This window comes from Raphanus sativus, chromosome 6 (assembly GCF_000801105.2).
Source record: "Raphanus sativus cultivar WK10039 chromosome 6, ASM80110v3, whole genome shotgun sequence".
Lineage (NCBI taxonomy): Eukaryota > Viridiplantae > Streptophyta > Magnoliopsida > Brassicales > Brassicaceae > Raphanus > Raphanus sativus.
The window spans coordinates 12,882,105-12,904,900 of record NC_079516.1 but is presented as its reverse complement, the minus strand read 5'-3'; the positions used below and the strand labels follow the sequence as shown (position 1 = coordinate 12,904,900).

At 31.0% G+C, this 22,796-nt stretch overlaps 4 protein-coding genes and 1 long non-coding RNA gene across 5 annotated transcripts; 2 read left to right on the top strand and 3 right to left on the bottom strand.

The window, feature by feature from the left end:
• Positions 1–49: 49 nt before the first annotated feature.
• Positions 50–3,944, bottom strand: LOC130495553 (uncharacterized). Its single transcript, XM_056986962.1, has 5 exons — positions 3,935–3,944; positions 2,367–2,610; positions 2,173–2,287; positions 1,941–2,010; positions 50–289 (listed from the first exon to the last, which is right to left on the bottom strand). The coding sequence occupies exons 1-4, from the start codon at positions 3,942–3,944 to the stop codon at positions 1,945–1,947; spliced, it is 435 nt and encodes a 144-aa protein (XP_056842942.1). The 3' UTR covers positions 50–289; positions 1,941–1,944.
• On the bottom strand, positions 544–1,422 carry LOC130495554 (glutathione S-transferase T3-like). Its single transcript, XM_056986963.1, has one exon. It carries the CDS (start codon positions 1,420–1,422, stop codon positions 544–546), a length of 879 nt encoding a protein of 292 aa, XP_056842943.1.
• A 3,366-nt stretch (positions 3,945–7,310) lies between the features above and the next one.
• On the top strand, positions 7,311–9,362 carry LOC108810010 (NAC domain-containing protein 101-like). The gene is made up of 3 exons (XM_018582140.2): positions 7,311–7,447; positions 8,070–8,254; positions 8,326–9,362. Exons 2-3 carry the CDS (start codon positions 8,095–8,097, stop codon positions 9,216–9,218), a joined length of 1,053 nt encoding a protein of 350 aa, XP_018437642.1. The 5' UTR covers positions 7,311–7,447; positions 8,070–8,094; the 3' UTR covers positions 9,219–9,362.
• Positions 9,363–9,662: 300 nt separating this feature from the next.
• On the bottom strand, positions 9,663–11,945 carry LOC130495456 (uncharacterized). Its single transcript, XR_008934723.1, has 2 exons — positions 11,776–11,945; positions 9,663–10,059 (listed from the first exon to the last, which is right to left on the bottom strand). It is a non-coding gene; the product is annotated as an uncharacterized LOC130495456 (long non-coding RNA).
• A 6,804-nt stretch (positions 11,946–18,749) lies between these two features.
• On the top strand, positions 18,750–21,315 carry LOC130496047 (non-functional NADPH-dependent codeinone reductase 2-like). Its single transcript, XM_056987792.1, has 5 exons — positions 18,750–18,913; positions 19,292–19,467; positions 19,560–19,806; positions 19,887–20,066; positions 20,947–21,315. The coding sequence occupies exons 1-5, from the start codon at positions 18,794–18,796 to the stop codon at positions 21,172–21,174; spliced, it is 951 nt and encodes a 316-aa protein (XP_056843772.1). The 5' UTR covers positions 18,750–18,793; the 3' UTR covers positions 21,175–21,315.
• The last annotated feature ends 1,481 nt before the right edge of the window (positions 21,316–22,796 follow it).

The following is a 22,796-nucleotide window of genomic DNA, read 5'->3' as shown; positions in this document are numbered from 1 at the left end:
TTGTTGTTGATCTTATAAATAGAGAAGATTCATTTATAAATACAGAAGATGAGTTTGTTGTTATTATACAATGCATATGTCCGTGACACTAAACTACAAAACAAGACTCACAAACTGACATCTCATGTGACAATACACTACACTACACTACACAAGACTACACTACACGACACTTCACTTCTGTCCGTGACACCACACTTGTTCTCTTCTTGCACTCCACTTCTTAGTCCGTGACACCTCACTTGTGTGCTTTTTGCACTCCACTTCTTACCTCCTGTCTTCTTACCTCCTGTCGACATTGAGATCAAATGAGTCACAAACAGAAATCATTTAACATAAATCACAGCAACCAACAAGTCATGAACAAGAACCATAAACAGAAATCATTTCATTAGAAAGAAACTAGTTTTTCCTTGAGACATGAAACAGAAACCATAAACAGAAATAACAGAAATCAAATGAAACAGCAACAGAAACAGAAACATGAAACAAAAACATGAAACAGAAACAGAAACAGAAATCACATGAAACAGAAACCGAGAATTACATCAACTCTTTTATGAGTTTTTTCTTGAGAACTTCTTCGTATTCATCAAGTGGTACTTGTTTATTAACAAGACTCTCAAGTACCCTCATCTTCGTGATCCCTGCCTTCATTGCCAAATCCTCTTTCTTGATGTTCCACAGATTGTTGAAGCCAGCGACCTCTTTCTCCTCACCCACCTTCTTCCACTTCTGTGCTTTTGCTGCCTTAACACCAGGAGGACGACGTGTTCCTTCAGCATCTACAGAAGCATCTGTTTCATTTGTAGCTGCGTGAGAGCTTGCTGAATGTGAACCATCGTCTAATTTCCTCCTTTTCGAGCTGCTTCCATTTACTGAGAGTAGACACCACTTCTGGTCACCGCGAAGCTCCTTCCACGCATGCTCAAAGGTGAACTTCTTTTGATGGTTGTTCAAGAAGATATCGTGGGCCATTTTGAGCACATCATCCTCGTTCATACCACTGGTTCTGTTTCTCGTTGCTGCTTTATAAGCCCCACAAAACTTGTTAACCTTATCATTCATCTTGTGCCAACGTTGCTTGCACTGAGTTTTTGTGATTTTTTGCCCACCAGCAACCTTAGGAGACGCCGAGAAGTAATCTGCAATTCTCTGCCAGAAAGCCGTGCATTTTTGCTCATTCCCAACAAGTGGATCTTTGCTCGTGTTCAACCACGAGCTGATCAACACTATTTCATCTATTGTCGTCCACGTCCTTCGTCCCTTACGCTCTGCTGGTGCTTCTTGACTGCCTCCGAGAAGAGCTTGCGATGCAGAGAGTGAAACACTTCCTTGACTTTGACTGCCAAAGACTACATTTTGTTGACTATTAAGTAGTTCAACAAAGTTGGCAGAGTCATGAAATGGATTGAAATCCATTACTGAAGTGAAAGAGATAGGAGATAGAAGAGAGATAGGAGACAGAGGAGACAGAGGAGAAGGAGGAGAAGGAGGCGACAGAGGAGAAGGAGGAGACAGAGGAGAAGGAGGCGACAAAGGAGAAGGAGGAGACAGAGGAGAAGGAGGAGACAGAGGCATTCAGATGTTGGAGATTAAAGAGAAAGACAGTGTCCATAAATAAGCCAAGAAATTAAAGCAGCATTCAACACACTCAACCAAACAATTCATTACAGAACACTTAAATGCATTAAGACTTGACATATATCTAACAACAAACAGCAAACAATGCTTTAAGACAATTTACACGTTGATCTACTATCTAACCATCAGTTCTATTTATTACCATAGACAACCATAATCATTTAATTACCCTATCTTCCACAACTACATCTCTAATTACCCTACTATCAATTCATCACAGAAGCTAACCACATCAGTTCTAATTAAATTCAATTCACTTCATTTATTTTCGGAGCATATGGAAGAGTAACACTAACCTGTCTAGATAGTGCTCTGGATGAACCTTCCTGACCTCTCTTTCGAAAGAGCATATCTCTTTTTCTTCATCTCAGCACCCAAAAACAGAAACAACATCAATAATCCAAATCAAAGGACAGAAACATTAACGAAATTGATTAACTTGCAAACAAATCACAACTGATCAAAGCACAATATGAGACATGCATCATTGAAAATCGTTAAACAGAACATTTAAACAAATTGATTTACCTGCGCGAATCGCGTAGAGCCATCGCCAAGGAGCTTCGTCGCTGTTGAGGAGAGCCACAGAGAGAGAGACCCATCTTTTGCCGCCGACGAAAGCCACCGCACGAAGGAATCGAACCTACAAAGAAATAAAAACTTCCAATCAGAACAACAATAAGTCTACGGATCGACATGCATGCTTGAAGACATATATTTACCTTCCGATTCCAGTTGATCCAGAGAGACAGAGAGAGCGGAGAGAAACCAAGGAGAGAGAGACGATTAGTCTACGAGCCGGATAAAAACCATTCCGTTTCACCGACGACCCACGAAGAAATAGATCATCGGCGTTTCGTCGAGACACCAGGGAGAGAGACAGAATCGCCTCGGAGACGAAGGAGATGGAAAGGTTTCGAGAGAAAGAGAAAGAAAACAAAACTGAAAAACACGACGCTCCTCTCTCTTCTCATTACGCTACACGTGTCCCAATATACGGTTTCTTCTAAATAAAAATTAAGTGATGCCTCCAACATTTTTTTGTCTTTTTGATTTATTTTTAATTTTTAATTATGCTAAATACCCTTCTATATACGACCGATAAAGGTGTTCTAACTCTTGGAGATCCGTTTTCTATTATATAATAAGGTTTATATTTATAAGTTTTCTGTCGGCATACCCTTATATGCTTATATGACCATGGGTACATGGAATGAATTCCGCAACTCCAAAATTAACCAATAATTTTTTCAAGGAAATTATAGAAATTCACACCTCATCATCTTTTTCTTTCGAATATGTAACTATAATTGTTTTCCACTAATTAATTAGACTTCCAAGCATTTTTCTACGTAAACTTGAATGAGTCTACTCCAATCCAAGAGGAAATCAATCTACTTTTCACCGCATGTTCTTATTATACTCGTTAGATTGTTCAAACGAATTCACCAAGCCATAACCATAACCATAACCATTAACCAAGATAATATCGCTTCGATCTTTATCAAAACACTACTTTTTTTTTGTCAACATCAAAACACTACTTTTCTTTTTGTTTTCTACACTTCTTTTTTTTTTGTCAAATTTTTTTTTTCTACACTTCTAAAGGGTTATCTTGCTACTAATGCAAATTCTTACATGTGTCATGTGCATGTATGTAAGATATCGTCCAATATGGATGAGTGTATACATAAAAATTAGTTCACAGACTCTAGCAGGAGTATCACGTGTAGTCCTTTACTTCGGGCCCCATAAAATGATAGCGGGTCCACTAAGGCCCACTCATTAGATCGGAAAGAACGGTGGTTCGATGGCGATGCCTGACTTGACAGTGGCTAGGACCACGCCCGACTCACGAGCCCAATCATATACTTTCAAGTGGGACCAGCCACAGCGGCTACAAGCACAAGATATACTAGTGTGACTTTAGCTGTTAGGATCAAACCAGTTTAACCGATATCAAGCCCGGTTTTGGGAAAAGAAAACGTGTGATATGATGGTTTCGTTTGTATCTGTCACTTTCTCAGTTTCCTGAATGTGAAACTTACAAATGTACTCAGTACAGTCGGTTTGTCGGTCCCATCATCCAGTAAAATGATTCAGAATATGAAATTCTTGTTTTGTGAAATTGTATGCTCGTATAAACTACTTGAAAGTGAACGTTAGAGTTTAGATCACTTTTTTATAATACGTTTGAGATCTTTTTTATTGAAGTGAGATTTATGTTTCATATAGAGCAAACTTCAACATTTTATTTTAACTTATTCTTGACTTGCCCTAAACAGAGAACCATTCCTCATAACCGTATAACGTTCTCCGATTTAACTACCTCTACCTGATTTGAATCTGAATATTAACATTTCAAAGATATAAGTTAAATTATAATTTCATGTCACTTATATATAATTTAAGCTGTATTATTTCATATATAGTTTAAGCTATATTATTTTCATTTCTTTTTCCGTCATACAATTTAATGTTTTTTACAGTGCATGAATATGTATATTATGCTGCTGTACAATTAAAAGTACCAACCCAGCAAATGAGAATAAAGTGTTTGTGTATATATTATATATAGACCATACTAAAATGAAATCACTAAAAATGATATAGAAACTATAGGAATAATCATAGTGTCTGCAAGTGGAGAGTTGGAGATAGAAGCGTACTGCTTAAGAACAACCTTTTATTTTGTTTTCATTTTTTCTAACACCATTTTGTTTTCATATATTAATTGCAATTTCACAGGCATAGGAGAAAAGTAAAAATTGCAAAAGAAGAGGAAAAATGCCGTCAAAAAGAAAATGACAAAAAGTACATAAGATAATATAAGGTCTAGCATTAGGTCATAATATATCTCACTGTAGAATCTAATGATCCATATGATCCTCTAATTGCTCTGATCATTGCTTTATTCAAATATAATTCTATCAACTCTTTAACGGGAAAGTCGTATCTCCGATAACATTCTTCAACTTGCATCTTTCGAGACGGTATATTAGAAAAAAGCTAACAAAAAAAGAAGCGAACAAGAATCATGAGAACCTTTTTACTACAGAAATTGAAACAGGGTTCCTTTAGATATATCGAATCTTTACCTATCAAATTGATGTTTTATAAATTGATAATGACATCGACAATGATATAGGGTATAGTCCAAAGGATCAAATAGATCTTGAATCTGTTAGATTATAGTTGTGCGATAGGAGCCTCTTAACCTTACATACTAAGATAGAAGGTTTACTTTGGACAGTTTCATATATGAGAGACAAAAAAAGTAATCTTGATCCGGTTTGAGACAGACTATTCAGATTTATTAGACATGACTATAAATCCGATGGATCCGCTAACATTCGCAACTTTTGCATCAGAAATAGAGCTGTTCCAGAAACTATAAAAGGATTTTGAAAACGTGAAATTGATTCATATTTTTCAAAGTAGAAATGATTGGGCATACTAAGTTAGCGAAAAAAACAAGCATCAAAAACTTTGTTTTCTCCCGTATATACTAGACACAAACAAACAGAGATGGTTTTCGAAAAATCGGTTCACCTCACACCAACAATTGATCTAATCTAAATAGGTAACTGACAAAAAAGTTCTATCAACTTTTGATCTTATAAACCTATTTAACCTTCGATGGAAACTGAGTTAAGTTTTACTAGCATACTGAAAGTATATGTATTGAAATTTGAAGATTTATCATCATAATCTCTGTAGAATGTTGCATGTTTTATTTGATGAACTATTAATTCTTTTATTTTTTGGTCAGAGAATTAATTTTAATTCTTTTATTAAACAACCTGGATGTAAAGAAGTAGAATTTTTGTGGGGGACCAATGGGAGTAAAATGGGGCCAGCACCGAAGGCGATAAGAAGCTTTTTAGCCGCGATGATGTTCCCTGTGTTATTACGTAACCACTCATGTCACGCCACGTTATTTATTACTGAATTTCTTTACTTATCTTACTGTTTTGTTTTGGTGTCAACAATTATTTTGGGTTCATTTCTCCCTTTATAAGTATCATATTATTAAAAGAAAACAAAACCGTTTTATTTGAAAAATATAAAATAAAACACTTCATATGTTGTACAAACATCACATAATAATAGTTTAAGCTCATCAAAATATACACATTGGCTCTAGAAACCATACCCTACTAACTTGTGAAGTTGATTATATAATCGAGTTTTTCAATACAGTTGATTTTATTAAATAGCTGTAAATTTCAAATACTAAATCAACTAGTGATTATTTGTTTCATATTAGGTGTCGTTGTAGAAAAAAAATTTCGTTGCAAAATAAATGTCGTTTTAACATTTCAATGCAAAATTTATTAATTTTATTTTCCAATTTATTTTTCTATTGGTTGAAATATGAGTAGGTTTATTGATAATGATGTTTTTATATAGAATATATGCAAAATTAAATGATTTTTTAATCTGTATGCACAAATGTAAAGTGATACTTATTATGAAACAGATGAATAACTTACAAAAAAGGATACTTATTTGCAAGTTGCAACAAAGGTGGTGCAATTGACACCCCATAATTTTTTTCTTTAAAGCTTATAGTTAATTAAACTGAACTAATTCTTTTTTTTTCCACCAGAATTTATGTTTTGACATCGGTATTAAATTTTCCTCCCGGTCCGCCACTATGTACCGCGAGGTAAAGTTCATAAAAACATTTATAACCATGATCGAGATCACTAGGTCTAACTGGTAACCATCTAGGGAATACTAGAAACAAATAGGAAAAAAATGGATAGGAATGAAATTATGGGAATGATGAGGAATGGTTATTCCATATGAAATTTAGTGAGGAACAAATTTGTACTTTAGTTCTCTACAATAAAAGGAATGAGAAGGAATAAAAAGGAACGACTATTCCTTGTGAATGGTAAAATTTGTTAGGAACATTAAGGAATGCATTATTCCTCCTCATTCCTTGGTCATCGGTTAGACCCTAAGATGACATGATACAAAAACAACACATTATCTTAAACGTTTCAAAAGAAGTAAATAACATGTGTATCAATTTTACAAAACGAATCTATCAACCTACGTGATTGATGCTTTCAAACAAACAAAAAAACCTACATGAACGACAAATATTATATTGTGTTATATAGTCACGATCAACGCCAACATAAAAGTAGGCTTGCATCGTCCAAAAACGTAACGAATGGGTTAACAAAAATAAACATGCACTTGCACCACAAAAAAAAAGCATGCACTTGTTTTAGAGCGGTGTGAACTCACCATCGGCCGAACCACAAAAAGGGACTATTGCGGTCGAAATGGCCTACCACCCCAAAACGCTGAGCGACAATTTGCTCATATAATTAAATGGAAAACGTCGCATTCAATAGTTGGTAGAGATAGTTCTAAAAGATCACATTACTTCTCCATTACACACACACATAGAAAGTGAAAACTTATGCAACACTTCAGGTAGAGAGAGGAAGACAGTGATAGCTTAGTTATAATTAAGGACCCCCAAAAATCCAAATAGAATCTTCTGTTAATAAAATATGGAAATATATCACATAAGAATAACATTTCCTTTTAAATCATGAGTTTTTTTTTTGTCTCAGTTTACATTTATGTGCCTATAAATATGTCTATATATAACCTAGAGAATCCACCATTATCAGAATACTCTCAAGTCTTTCATGATCTCAACATAAACAAAACAAAACGCTTTTGGTTTGTCTAAAAGCTACGAGGAACCAAGAAAAGGAAAATAAAAAGAAGAAGAAAATCGAATACTTATAAATCTTGCATAAAGAAGATCCAAGTAAGTTTATTTCAGTATATAGAACCATATATTTCTAGATTTCGTGATGTTACAAAACATTATATAGTATCACAAATGTTATATCACTTAGAAGTGCAACTATTTTCTTTTTTTTCTTATTTGAAGGACGAGACGACTACATTGTTTTTTTCTCTCTTTTTGTTGTCGGAAGTATGTGTATACTTAATTCACGTATGAAACTTTATAAAAATGTTGTTCATTAAATTGTTTTCTCCTTTTCAATAACATTTTAATCAAATATAGTGCAAACATGAAAAATGTGGGAAGTAATAATAGGTTCATTCACGGAGATTATGGGTAAGTTAACTACTAGTTCAAAACTATGCATATCGTGATTCTTATTTTATTTTTTACCTTTTTAATATTTTATGGGTATAATTTAGTTCAATCGAGATATTATGAGTATTCAAACGTATCATTTTCATAATTAAAAGAAATCATCATAACGAAATGGATCAAGTATTTACTTTAATGATAATTACGAGTGTGAAAATAAAGATACATCGCTATTGACTTTCTTGAATATTTGATTTCACATTCATCACATGCACATCTTTCTACCTACCGGTGATGATATGTTACAAATTGCCACATATTTCAGAGAAATATAATAACAAAAGGATCAAATGGAGAGTCTCTCACACATTCCTCCCGGCTATCGATTCCATCCGACCGATGAAGAACTCGTTGACTATTATCTTAAGAAGAAAGTTGCATTTCCGGGAATGCAAGTTGATGTGATCAAAGATGTTGATCTCTACAAAATTGAGCCATGGGACATACAAGGTATATATGTTAGATATATAGTAATTCACATGATCGCATCTTATAGTCGACAATGTTTTTTGAATATACAGAGTTATGTGGAAGAGGGACAGGAGAAGAGAGGGAATGGTATTTCTTTAGCCACAAGGACAAGAAGTATCCAACTGGGACACGAACCAATAGAGCAACAGGCTCGGGATTTTGGAAAGCAACGGGTCGGGACAAGGCTATATACTCGAAGCAAGAGCTTGTCGGGATGAGGAAGACTCTTGTGTTTTACAAAGGTCGGGCCCCAAATGGTCAGAAGTCCGATTGGATAATGCACGAGTATCGTCTTGAGACCGATGAAAATGGACCACCTCATGAGGAAGGATGGGTGGTTTGTCGTGCTTTTAAGAAGAAACTAACCATGATGAGTTACAACAACCCAAGAACAATGATGGGATCATCATCAGGACAAGAATCGAATTGGTTCACGCAGCAAATGGATCTAGCTAATGGTAGTTACTACCATCTACCTGATTTAGAGAGTCCAAGAATGTTCCAAGGCTCATCATCATCTTTACATCATAATGACAATGATCCATATGGTGTTGTACTCAGCACGATCAACGCAACACCAACTACACTTATGCAAGGAGATGATGAGGATGATCATCATGGTCATATTATTACTAATGATGATGATCATATGATTATGATGAACACAAATACTGATCATCAGCATCTTCATCAATCAGGATTACTACTCAATGATGATCATAATGACCATATGATGGATTGGCAAACTCTTGACAAGTTAGTTGCTTCTCAGCTAATCATGAGCCAAGAAGAGGAAGAAGTTAACAAAGATCCATCTGATAATTCTTCCAATGAAACATTTCATCATCTCTCTGAAGAGCAAGCAACAATGGCTTCTATGAATGCATCTTCCTCTTCTTCTCCATGTTCCTTATACTCTTGGCCTCAAAATACAAACACCTAAGTTCCATCCTCAAACGTGTGTGAATTAGAATGCCTCTCTATATATAACTAATAATTGAGGCTCATGCTTATTGATTACATATAACGATTACTAATTATAGTTTTATATGAAATTTGGTTTACTTAGTTTTGTGAAATATATAAAAAAAGACTATAAATATTTCAAAATATGGTTATGTACTTACGTTAAACACACCCAAAAAAATGATGTCATCTTTGAAGAATCTCAACACAAGTATCAAAACTGTAAGGACACAAGCAGAATTTAAACAAAAGCAATTTGAGCGAAGTCTACAAGTTTGGGATTACATATAAACTGATAAAACAAAAGACTAGAAGTATCTCTAAATATGGTTATTATGTACTACGTTAAACACACGCAAATAAATTATGTATCTTTCAAGAAAACACAAGTATCAAAATTATAATAAGGGCACAAGCAGAATCTAAACAAAAGCAATTTGAGAAACAGAGTTTACAAGTTTGGGATTACATATAAACTGATAGAACACACACTATAAGAAGACACAAGAGAGAATATTCGAGATGAAACTGATAAACACAGACACTCTTTTTCAACTCACTCCCATTAAGTTTTGTTTCTCAGTCGTAACAAGCAAACAAAAGAGGCTAATCAATTATTCCCAGACACAACAGAACAGCCTCTGAATCACGTTCTGTCATAGTTCCATCACTCTTCTTCTGTTTCAAGCATCTGTACAATCTGAGTCACTCCCTCAACGGCTGAGTCACTCCCTCAACAGTTTCTTTGCGGATAGTACTGAACGTCCGTGGAAGATGGTTGCCGTGTGTCTGTTGCATCTTTCCCACTCGCATACTCCCTCCCACCAATCACCAAAGCAAAGAACACAACAAGAAATTAAAACAAAAACACAAAAAAACAGTGAGGTATCTAGATAGAAAAAAAAGAGACGTCGTGGAAATACGAGAGGAAAAAGTCTTTATTTCAAGATCGATTAGAAAAATACTCAAGTGATCATAAGTGTCAAATCAAATAAAACATATCAATCTCTAACGATCAATGACAGGATGACTGTTCTATTTGTTTTCACAAATTACACATAAGTTTTCTCATTATCAATCAAGTAATCAAGAATTTTTCCCAAAAAAAAAACTTGGAATTTAAAAAAAAATATATATACATATATAAACAAGCAAGAGGAAAAATGAGACCGAAACTTGTAAATACGGCAGGGGAAACAATTTATTACAAGATTTGATATAGAAAAACTAAGTGATAGTAAGTGTCAAGGGAAATGAAACATAATAATCTCTAACAATCTTAACGACAGGAGACATGTTCTATTTGTTTTCACAAATTACACATAAGTTTTTGGGATAATTTGCAAAATACCCTATTTCGCACTTGAGGGAATTAAGAAACCCAATACGGTGAATCCGGATTCAAATCCCACCGGCCACACGGATATGAGTTATTGCTTTCGACTCATTTAAATGCCCAGGAGAGGGTCTATCCGTGGGCTGTACCTCTATCCGGGGGTTAGGCTTGTGTCATCATTGACCCGGGTTTAATCCTTTCGTTTTACAAAAAAAAAAAATTTGATAACTACATTTTCTATTTTACTTTTTGAAAAATACACTTTCTTAATTATGAATTGACTTTTTTACCCAAGATATTTCGAAATTAATATATAAATTCGTAATTAATAAAATAGTATCGTTAAAATTATTTTGTTTAAAATAAATATGTGTGTTGAGATAAATATGTTATTTTACCATTTTACAATAACAAAGATAAATATGTAAATTATGATTTTGTTTTGACTTTATCATGAAGTTTATACATCCCTTTATTTATTTTCTTCAACTTATATAAACAAGTCACGTTGTTAAAAGAAGTTTCTTTAAATTTCCATGATTCTTTGTTCATCTTTCACTCTCTTGAAACTCTAGCCAAATGCATCATGATATTCTAAAACAGAACTATTGTAAGAATAAAATAGAACCAAAATTAAAAATGAATTAACAAACTTCTATGAGGAATAATCTGTGAAACTAAGAAAAAAAAGGAAAAAAACAGAAATGGAGAGGATACGAGAGAGGAGACGAGAAGACGGCGATACATGTCTTGATTTTTTTATTTTTCAAAATAATAAATTTTTAAGATATTATTAAAAAGATATGAGAATAATATTGTGTAGATATATTAAAAGGATATTAGCTAGATTCTCTAACAATTTTTTGTTTTTAAAAAAGTAAATTTTAAACAATATATTAGAAATTGGATTTAAAAAACAATTTTTAAACAATATATTAGAAATATTAAGATTGGACAATTAGGTAAATTTATATATATATAAGTGTATTTTTCAAAAAAAAAAAATAAGGATGTAGTTTTCAAATTATAGCTTATTTGAGTGTATTTCTCCAAATTTTCCCTAAGTTTTTTCCATTATCAGTCTAGTAATCAATAATTCCCCTAAATACCTTTATAATTTTGAAAACAAAGTTTTGACCAAAAAAAAACAGTTTGTATGCTATATAAAAAAATGTACAAAGAAAAGTGGATAATGTACTGAGCCAAAAGGAAACTTTGCCAAGAACAGATTCGCGACTCCTCACCATCCTCAAAGAGGTAATTAAAAGCTTCTTGCACTTTCCTTTGTGAAACTCTCTCTCTCTCTGCATCTGTGGAATAAACATTGATATCAAACAAAAGTCAACCCTCCTTTGAAACTCTCTCTCTATATCTACTTCGATGTGGACGGAAGTTCTCACTCTCTCAGATTATATAATGAAATTTTGAAAGCAGATAGCCGTTACAAACAGAAAAGTAGCCGTTACAAACGAAGAAGTAGCCGTTACAAACGGGAAGTAGCCGTTGGGTTCCTTTGGAGTTTGCGAGGTTAATCTCATGTGTGCGGTCCACAGTAGTAATATTGCTTGTCCTTTTAATTTATTGTTGGACGTTCTTCTATTCTTCAAAATAACATATACTTTAAAATCAATCTAATTAGAAAAATAACTATAAACGAATTTTTATTTTAATGTGTATGTTATTTCTTTAACTCTACTTTGTGTTCTATATTGTCTTTAATTAAATGTAAATAGAATCATATTATTAAATATTGCTTTAGGCCTCCAAAATTCTTATCATACACCTATAAAATAATGAAAACTATCCTGAAGGTGTCGACAAAAAAAAAAAAAAAAAAAAAAACTATCCTGAAGGTGTGAAGCAATATATACACTGCCTAAGGCCCAGTTAAGTGGGCTATAACTTAATTGTTTTAGGCCTAACTAAACTTTTTTAGTGACTAGGCCTCACAATCTCGTGAATAGAGTTTTAACTTTTCACTCCTAGATTAAATTTTTAGCTTTCTGTTACTCCTTTCTTCCCTCGTAACTTGAAGAAGAACTGAAGAAGAGGTTGAAAAGATGGCTATGCAGCAATGAAGCCAACGAAGGCAGGGTTGGAAGAGCCACTCGAGAACATATAAGGATTACTCTCTCCACTAGGAATGTCAAGAACCTTGAGAAAGGTGTGTGTTTTAGAATATTTCCTTTCTGATTTTGGTCATTTATTTGGGTTTATAGTATTTAAAGAAATCTTGCAGATGAATCAAGTTAGCCAATGCGTAAAGGTTCTTAAGATCACTACCTATAAAGCTCCTCGTGGTGTAAGGTATATATAATATGCATGTGTTTATTACACTTAGGTCAATAGGTCTACGAACATGAGAATAAGCTCGTTGCTTTAGTTTCTTGACATTGCTTGAACTCTTCACTATTGTATTTTTAAAAACAGGAACCAACACAGGGGTTAGATTCGAACTTAGAGTTCACAAGCGAGTGATTGATCTTTTCAGCTCTCCTGATGTGGTCAAGCAAATCACTTCCATCACCATTGAAGTCACCATCGCCGACTCTAGATTTCATTTTATTTTATTTTCTGTTTGTGGAAAATATAATCCCTTTCACTCTGGTTCGAGCCTACACATCTCTCCTGTTGATTTGGATTAAAACCAACGTTTTGTTGTAGTGAAACTATACTTGTGTTTTCTTAGTTGAGTTTATTTTCATATATCAAGATTTTGATTATGACCATGTTTGGCTACTTCATACTTTTGATTATTAGCAATAAAGTTGTTGCATTTGTAGCACAACACTCACATCACTAAGACGAAATTTGTTAGCATAAGAAACACCTCTGTTTTAGCATATACATGTGTTTATTAGTCTAGTGATTATTGAGTACTCTTACAAAAAAAAAGTCTAGTGATCATTGGTCTAAAGTTTCATCATGAAACCATCACCTTAACATCAATGAAACATTGATTACAAAGCAGAGCCAGACATTCACCTCCATGGGATTGACCTCAGCAGATTCTTTAAATAATTGCCATTTCGCTATACAATACTCAGTGTCTTCATACCACTCAAGATAAACAGCTAATTGCCATTATGAGTGGTTTCGCTGAGAGAAGGAATATTCAACAATGCCAATGTTCTTTTACAGACCAAGTTCATTTATGGGGTTTTAACAGTCCATAGAACAGTAACAAAGCAGACCAAGTGATCTCTGTTTATACCTCAATCGAATAAATAAGGAACAGTTTGTAGTAATGACCAAGTAATTAGACGTGTAGTAATGACCAAGTAATTAGACGTTTTGAAACTAGCGAGTACACAGATTATTCAGCACTTAGACATTAACAAATTATTGGTTTATTTATGGGGAATTTTCAAAAATACCATTTTCAAGGTACCATTATTCATCTTTACCACCACTAAAGACATATTTTCAAAAATACCTTATTTATTATAATGGTAAAGACTATTATATCTTTGTTTTTATATGCTTTTCAAAATTGTAATCCCAAATTTTAAATCCTAAACTTCTAATTCTAAACCCTAAACCCCAAATCTTCAACTCTAAACCCTAAACCCTAAACTATATACCCTAAATTCAATATCCTAAACCCTAAACCCTAAAATCTAAACTATAAACCCTAAATCCTCAACTCTAAACCCTAAATCCTCAACTCTAAACCCTAAACTATATACCTTAAACTCTAAAACATCAAATCTAAACCCTAAATCCTAAACCTTCAAATCTAAACCCTTCATTAAAAGTAGTGGTAAAAGTGGTTAGTGTAAACATGAAAAGTGGTACTATGAAAATGGTATTTTTGGCAATTTCTCTTTATTTATATATATTTTATATTTTAATTAGATATTTTAGTTTTTGGGTTTAAATATAAAATTATATTGATGAATTATAAAATTTACATATACAAAAATAAACTATACAAAATTGTGGATTTTCACTAACATTATTACTTAATTTAACAGATTTATATCAATTTATATTAGTTTAGATTAATTTAGATTAGTTTTAATCAATTTAAAGTGGTTTAAACCGATAGAAGTTTTATAAATCGGAGTCTAAGAAAATTGTTTCGGCTAATTTGTCTCCTAGGCAGCGTTTAACCAATGAAAAGAACATTGGTTTATAGAGTGCTCTTCTTGTTACTGTGAAGAGATTCAGTTAAATAATGACAAACTACATATATTGTTGTCTAATAGGATTCAAAGCCGGTTTAGTTTGGTTGTATTAAGAATATTTTGCTACATATAAATTATAAACTAATTTATAAAGAACAATAAAACTAGTGGTTTATATTAATAAATGTTATGAATTTATCATTTTCAATTATAGAGAATAATACTGTGTATTAACGAAAAAGTCATAAACTAATTTAAATCATGTTTTGATTTGACTTTTTACCTATTTTCTCTATAAAATTGTAATTTAAACTATTTACGATGCATTTTCTAGTGCCGATACTTACATTCCAACCACAACTAAGATAATTTTAATATCAACCAACAGAAAGGTACATCTGATCTAATCTGTTTCAGTTTAGTTTTTAAGATAATTATTCAACATATAGCATGAGTCACGAAAAGAGTGACATTATCACATTGGTAGGAGAAGAAATGTATCTATCCTATTAAAAGTGAAGTACAAATGGGAATTAACCCTCACTTCATTTCATTATTTACAACTGACTGCCACTGCTTTAAATTAAAAATCTTTTGAGTATTTTTAAGCCCATCACATTTTTTTTGTTCTAATTTTTAATGGGCTAGACATTTTTAATTTAACTTACTTTTAACTGGACCTAATTGTATTTTATCTAACCATTTTTAACCAGTTCACATGTCTAATTCTAACCATCTCTAACCATAAATTGGACTTATAATCATATTTCACATGAGCACAAATCTAAACTATTATAACAACTGTTTTCTACCAAAAGAGATATTAAAACGATGGTCAGAGATTTACCACAAATCTAAATAACTATATATATCAATATTTTTGGTTTCTTACATAATATACTTCGATGCAAAACCATTTTTTTTCCGATGCAAAACCAGTTGGTTTGTCAAATTCAGTTTGGAGTAAAAACCATTCGGTTTTCTTATTTATTTAATAATTGCAATATTGCTCGAGAATAAATCTAATCTTTCAAACATAAGATCAAGCTCTAATTCTATATTATTAAAATTGAAGTACTAATTATATTTGTTTGGAAACATGGATAACAGTCTAAAAACAAGTTTGTTTGGAAATATGAATATCAATTAAAAAAATAGGTTTGTTTGGAAACATGATTAGCATTATAAAAATATATTGTTGTTTGGAAACATAGATAGCAATATACTAATAAAAATAATGGGTTTATGTTATTAACAAAAATTAGAAGACTTTATATTATGAAAAACTATCTATTTGAGTCAACTTTAAAATATACGAAAATGGACTACTCTAATTACTTAAAAACATTTTTTGTCTAATATAATCATAAAATAAAATTTAAACTTTATATACATATTTCAAATCAAAATAATAATTTAAAGTTGATTTGTATCAGAAATTTATTTAAAATATGCATACATTCAAAATTTTATTTTTACTAAAATATTTTACAATAACCATAATTAAAAAATGTTTTCAATATATATCAAAAAAATAATAAAAACCCCAATTTAATGTACCGACTTAAGTTATGGTTTTTATATTTCACATTAAATTTTAAAAATATAATATATGTAAGTATTTATATGATAGTATATATAAAATACTATTAATTATATGACTATTTATGATATATAATAGTGACTTCATAAATAATAGTGACTAGAGGTGGGCGTTAGAGTATCCATTCGGATTTGGTTCGGATCTATTTGGGTTTCGGGTTTCCGGGATCAAAGATTTGAGTCCATTCAGATATTTCTAAATTTCAGTTTGAATTCTATTCGAAACTTTGTGGGTTCGGTTTGGGTTCATATAATCTATTTAAATTAATTTTAAAATTTTAAAATTCATTATATATACTTTAAATTTCTCAAAATCTATAAATAAATAATATATTACATATAAATTTGAATAACAAATGTCTGAATACCTAAACTTAACATATAAATTGGTTTGATTTAAATATTTGGATCGAGAATCAATACTTATTTTGTATTTTTGGTGTTATGAGTATGCTAACTATTTTAGATATTTATTTTTGAATATTTTTATATATTTTAAGCATTTAAACCAACTTAAAAGTATCATATATATTCTGGATATTTTGATATACATTAAATCTAATATATATAGTATATAAATCTTTTTTTCGGATACATTTTGGTATCTGAAATACTTCACTTGGGATCGGATCCGGTTTCGATTCTCTAAAACATCAAAATTTTGAATAATTATATATTTAATCATTTTGGTTCGAGTTTGGTACTATTCTTTTGGATCGGAATCAGTTTAGTTCTTCAGATTTATTCAGCCTTAATAATATAAAAATAAATAGCAACATAATTTTGAAAATACACCCGCACGGGCGTGCGGATCAAGATCTAGTAAAGAAATTAAAAAAGAAGACACGCATTTTGGGAATCAAATGAATATACACACTTGAGAGGTCAAAATGTTGATGAAAATACTGATAAAATTAAAGTGGTAGTAAGCGGTAGTTGACATTTAATTCTAGTTTGCAAAGCAAATATTTATATTAATAGGACTGCGAATTCCTAATAACTATAGAAAATAATAAATCACATGGAAAAAGATTTGTGAAATCTTTTGGCGGTGCACTAGAAAAGCAGGAACATGACTCTTCTGTTGGAAAAAAACTGCATGAACCTCCATTGCATTTAATTTTACATATTTAAAATGATTAGTAGTTTTATCCATTTAAGAGATTAGACAATTACTTAAATTGTCAACGCTTAATTCTTGTATGTAGTTTGGTTAGTAAGCCAACGTCGATTGCATGCAGTCGCCTTCGATTTGACTTCCACTCCCTTATGAACTATTTTATGCAAATCATATCATTGACAAAGTAATCGTATGTCAAACCGCCCTTTCTGAATATTCTATAATATTATCATTGAAACTATACCTTTTCCTTAGAGACGCCCCTTCGAATGTGGATGAGATTCTATTAATATATTATTCATAATATAAAATCACAATCTGTTCCTGCTGATGCTTCATATTTGTATGTATTATATGAGTGTATATAAGAAAAAATTGTATATGAACTAAAACGTAACTCCTTTTCTTGAAACAAAGGTTAAATTACAATTAGAACATAAAACTGTATATGAACTAAAACGTAACTCTTTTTTTCTGAAACAAGGGTTAAATTACAAATATTAGAACATCTTTAATCTATCGTGGTTTGTAATTTGTATTATTAAGTATAAAATTTAGAACCTTACGTTTTATATTTTTTTTGAAAAAAATAAGTATAAAAGGCAAGGTTCTAAATTATACTTCGATTACAATCATAATTGATTATTATTTAACATTTTAAATTGTTAAAAGTAATCAGATTATTCGCATAACGTTCATTCGTTTGTGAAATAGATGGAGTATAAATTTTTTGGAGAATCTTGTGATGCTATAAAGGAGATGTTGAACTAATACTGCTAGACTAGACCATTACTCCCGTTAAAAGCCATATATGAGTTTAAACAGTTGGCAAGTAATTAGCTTGTAAAGTTTCCAATAGAATCAAGTTGCAAAATAAAAATCTAAGAACAACCATATTTTGGAAACACTAATAAGGAAATATAATTAGCTTAGTTTCCAGTAAAATCAAGTTGCAAAATACCAAATGTAAGAACAACCATACTTTTGAAACAGTAAAACACTAATGAGGAAATTTATTGAGGAGAGAAGATGTCATCTTGAGGTTTGAGATATGGATTTGGGTAGGCTAAGAAAATCCCAGAAGACATGGAAAACTCTCGTGCTTCGATACCGTCCATAGTCCCAATTCCATATTACATTTCGAGATTTAATACAATAAACTATCATAATGTACTCCATATATAGGTCATATTTTATATTAATAATAATTGATGTCATAAGGGAATTTGGTTAAGAAAGAATAAAAGAAATCAAGAACGTTGACCTTTCAGTGGCCTATATATAAGCATGTCTTAAACTCAAACACTCAAACACAGGGCAACACATTGAGCCTGAAGAGAAGAAAAAAGAAAAGAGAGAGAGAGATGAGGAGTGACGTTGCACGGCTCAGGTGTGGGAAGATGATTCCATTGCTTGGAATGGGAACTTATTGTCCTCAAAAAGATCGAGAGAGCACCATCTTAGCCGTCCATCAAGCCATCAAGGTTCATTTTCTTTCTTTTAATTAAGAAGTTACTTTTATTATAACAAAAACTTTATCCGATGATCTTATAATATACTGTGTGTGTTTTCTTGTATATCACTTTTCACGCAGACTATATATTCATTACTCGACAACAAAATATGATTAAAATTTATATTAGTATATTTCTTTTTTATTGGTAATCTTATATTAATATATATTTATGTTTATGAAAAATCATAACCTTATATACAAGTTCTTTACAAGTATAAATATATATAATAAATTAGGAATTAACACATACGAATGTTAAATATTCAATAACAATAAGGAATTTGTTAGAATCCAAACTGTAACTTCCAATATCTCATAGGCTTTTACTTCTTTGGTTCGGAGACAGATAGGGTATAGACATCTCGACACCGCAAAGATATATGGATCAGAAGAAGCTCTAGGAACTGCATTAGGTCAAGCTATCTCCTATGGAACTGTCCAAAGAGAAGACATCTTTGTGACTTCAAAGTTATGGTCTAGTGATCACCATGACCCTATCTCTGCCCTCACACAAACTCTCAAGTAAGCTTCTACTGAAAAACACAAACACTCACCTACAATATTTTGATGGCTGACAGATCAATTTCATGACCATATTGTTTATGACTTCATAGGACAATGGGGCTAGAGTATCTAGATAACTACTTGGTGCATTGGCCAATAAAGCTTAAACCAGGAGTGAGTGAGCCCATCCCAAAGGAAGAAGAGTTTGAGAAAGATGTAGGAATTGAAGAAACTTGGCAAGGCATGGAGAGATGCTTAGAGATGGGTTTGTGTAGATCCATTGGTGTTAGCAACTTCTCTTCTAAAAAGATCTATGATCTCCTCGATTTTGCTTCTGTCTATCCTTCCGTTAACCAGGTATGGATTCAAAACATTAATACCAAAAAATCCTGCTTATTTGGGAGATTTGATAACTAAGATTTTGTGTATATGTATAGGTGGAGATGCATCCATTGTGGAGACAAAGCAAGCTAAGGAAAGTGTGTAACGAGAACAAGATCCATGTAAGTGGATATTCACCACTTGGTGGGCCAGGAAATTGTTGGGGATCAACGGCTGTGATTGAACATCCTGTCATCAAATCTATTGCTCTCAAGCATAGTGTCACTCCAGCTCAGGTATCTTCGTTATTCGTTCTGATTCGATTCGAAAATTCCGGATATACGTAAGCTACCGAAGCAAAGTAAATACTAAAAATCAATATCCGTTAAAACCGAAGCAAATCACAAATATTAAAAATTTTGGAAGCGGATATCCGATCCGATCCGACAATATATATATCTTGATTATATTTAAAGATTTAAATGAATAAAATTATATAAATGTTATTCTAACATATGATTTGACAAATTTATTCACATTATTACTTATAGAAAAGTATTACATAAAAGAAAAAAAAATTATGACAATTATAATTTTTTTCTTAATTTTTGTGTTATTATAATTGTTAACTAAGTTTCAAAATTTGACAAAATATGTAAATTCACTACTTATTTTAATTTTTATCTTATATATTATGCAAAAAAAAATATTTTACAAAACAAATTTGTATCAATTTTCTAATATTATTTGTATTAACAAAAACAAATGAGATATCCGTAAGTATTCGTAAATATTAGTAAATATTCGCATATTTATTTATTTTCCGGATATCCGTTCTACCGAATATTCGTACTTTTCCGAAACAAAACAAATCAAAAATTAAATATCCGTAACATACGAAGTAAATCGCAAATACCTTCAAAAACCCGGATATCTGATCCGTGATCCGTGTCCATGCCTAGGAATATATACATAACTTGCTTTTGGTTCTTTACCCCTTTTTCTAAGAGCCTTATTTAAACATTTTTTCAATTGCGAATTACCTTTATAATTCTCATTTAAATTATAATATTCTTGAGTAAACATAAAAATTTAACATGCAAATGTAACCACAAATGAAAAAAAGAAGAATAAATTAATCCTTAACTGATTACAACCAATGATTTATAAATGAAGGTGGCTCTAAGGTGGGGAATGTCAAAGGGAGCAAGTGTGATAGTGAAAAGTTTTAATGGAGAAAGAATGAGAGAAAACAAGAGAGCCTTGGATATAAAATTGGATGATCAAGACTTATCATTCATTGACCAATTGGAGGAGAGGAAGATCATGAGGGGAGATTTCCTTGTTAATCAAACTACAAGCCCTTACAAATCGATCCAACAACTTTGGGACGATGAGATATAATTGATTAGGGATTCACATAACTTCATCCAAAATGTAATTTCATCTTCTGTTATGTTGCTTATGATCATGGTTTTCTCATTTGGTATATAAAGTCATTACAACATGAAAGAACACCATCTTGCTTGATTTGGTTTGATCCTCTTTTTTCACGCAACATATAGTTTTTCTCCATTTATCTATACTATTATTTGAGAAGTAAATTTGCTTATGTGTCATGCTTTCCATAATTTTAGCTAATTTTGCTTATGTGTCATGCTTTCCATAATTTTAGCTAATTTTGCTTATTTGTCATGTTCTCCATAGTTTTAGGTAATTTTATTTATTTATTATATGCTTAATTTATTATAATTAATAGTTTTGCTTATTTTTAATAATTTTAATTAAACATGTGATTTAAGATAATCACAATATTATAACATCTTATTTAGTATATATCATCTTATTTATAATTATTTTTGATATCTGCTGTTTGATTCTTATTTTGATGTTTTTAAGTAAAATTTTAAGTAATTTTGCTTATTTGTCATATTTTCCAATAGTTTAGGTAATTTTGCTTATTTATCATATGCTTAATAAATATAATTAATAATTTTACTTATTTTATATTTTAATTACACATGTGGTAAATTTGCTTAGTTGTCATGTATTCCATGATTATAGGTAATTTTGATTATTTGTCATGTTTTCCATAGTTTTAGGTAATTTTATTTATTTATTATATGCTTAATTTATTATAATTAATAGTTTTGCTTATTTTTAATAATTTTAATTAAACATGTGATTTAAGATAATCACAATATTATAACATCTTATTTAGTATATATCATCTTATTTATAATTATTTTTGAGATCTGATGGTTGATTCTTATTTTGATGTTTTTAAGTAAAATTTTAAGTAATTTTGCTTATTTATCATATTTTTCAATAGTTTAGGTAATTTTGCTTATTTATCATATGCTTAATAAATATAATTAATAATTTTACTTATTTTATATTTTAATTAAATATGTGATTTAAGACAATCACAATACTAAATCATCTTATTTATTGATTAATTAACTTTTGGATATATATTGGTTGATTCTCATTTTGGTGTTTTTCTGATTAAAGGCTCATTTTTGGTATATGTTTCAGATTGATACTAAATATTAATTGATACAAGAGATGTATATTTGATGCATCCAAATTTTATATTGTTGGTTCATTATTTCATTATCCGTAAGTGATTAACTGTAAAATATAATAGTTGACTCTACTTATCGTAATAATAATATATAAGTGCTAATACAAGGGAAAATTATCTACGATGCATAATCTATTTATTTATTTAAACCGACTCTATTACCAACTCTATGTAAGTATTATATATTATTTTTAGTTTTCCTGATTTAATATATTTCCCATAATTTTAGATTTAAACATATTTTATGTTTAATTATAGTCTTACTAAATAATTTTAGTGATTAACTGTATCATTATCTTGAGAATAACTAAAAATATTATAACGATAGTATCATATGTAAATTTATATGGTATATTTACTTTAGTAATATTAAAATATCATCTATATGTTTATATTTATATTTTGTTTAGTAATATTGACCCGACTCTATATATATATA

Bases quoted from the DNA above. Each gene is read 5' to 3' on its own strand.
- LOC130495554 (XM_056986963.1), bottom strand. From the start codon at position 1,422: ATGGATTTCAATCCATTTCATGACTCTGCCAACTTTGTTGAACTACTT.
- LOC108810010 (XM_018582140.2), top strand. From the start codon at position 8,095: ATGGAGAGTCTCTCACACATTCCTCCCGGCTATCGATTCCATCCGACC. The intron at 8,255-8,325 runs GTATATATGTTA...TTGAATATACAG, and splicing joins TGAGCCATGGGACATACAAG to AGTTATGTGGAAGAGGGACA.
- LOC130495553 (XM_056986962.1), bottom strand. The intron at 2,288-2,366 runs GTAAATATATGT...ATTTCTTTGTAG, and splicing joins GGATCAACTGGAATCGGAAG to GTTCGATTCCTTCGTGCGGT. The intron at 2,011-2,172 runs GTAAATCAATTT...TTGGGTGCTGAG, and splicing joins GCTCTACGCGATTCGCGCAG to ATGAAGAAAAAGAGATATGC.
- LOC130496047 (XM_056987792.1), top strand. From the start codon at position 18,794: ATGAGGAGTGACGTTGCACGGCTCAGGTGTGGGAAGATGATTCCATTG. The intron at 18,914-19,291 runs GTTCATTTTCTT...GTTCGGAGACAG, and splicing joins CCGTCCATCAAGCCATCAAG to ATAGGGTATAGACATCTCGA. The intron at 19,807-19,886 runs GTATGGATTCAA...GTATATGTATAG, and splicing joins TCTATCCTTCCGTTAACCAG to GTGGAGATGCATCCATTGTG.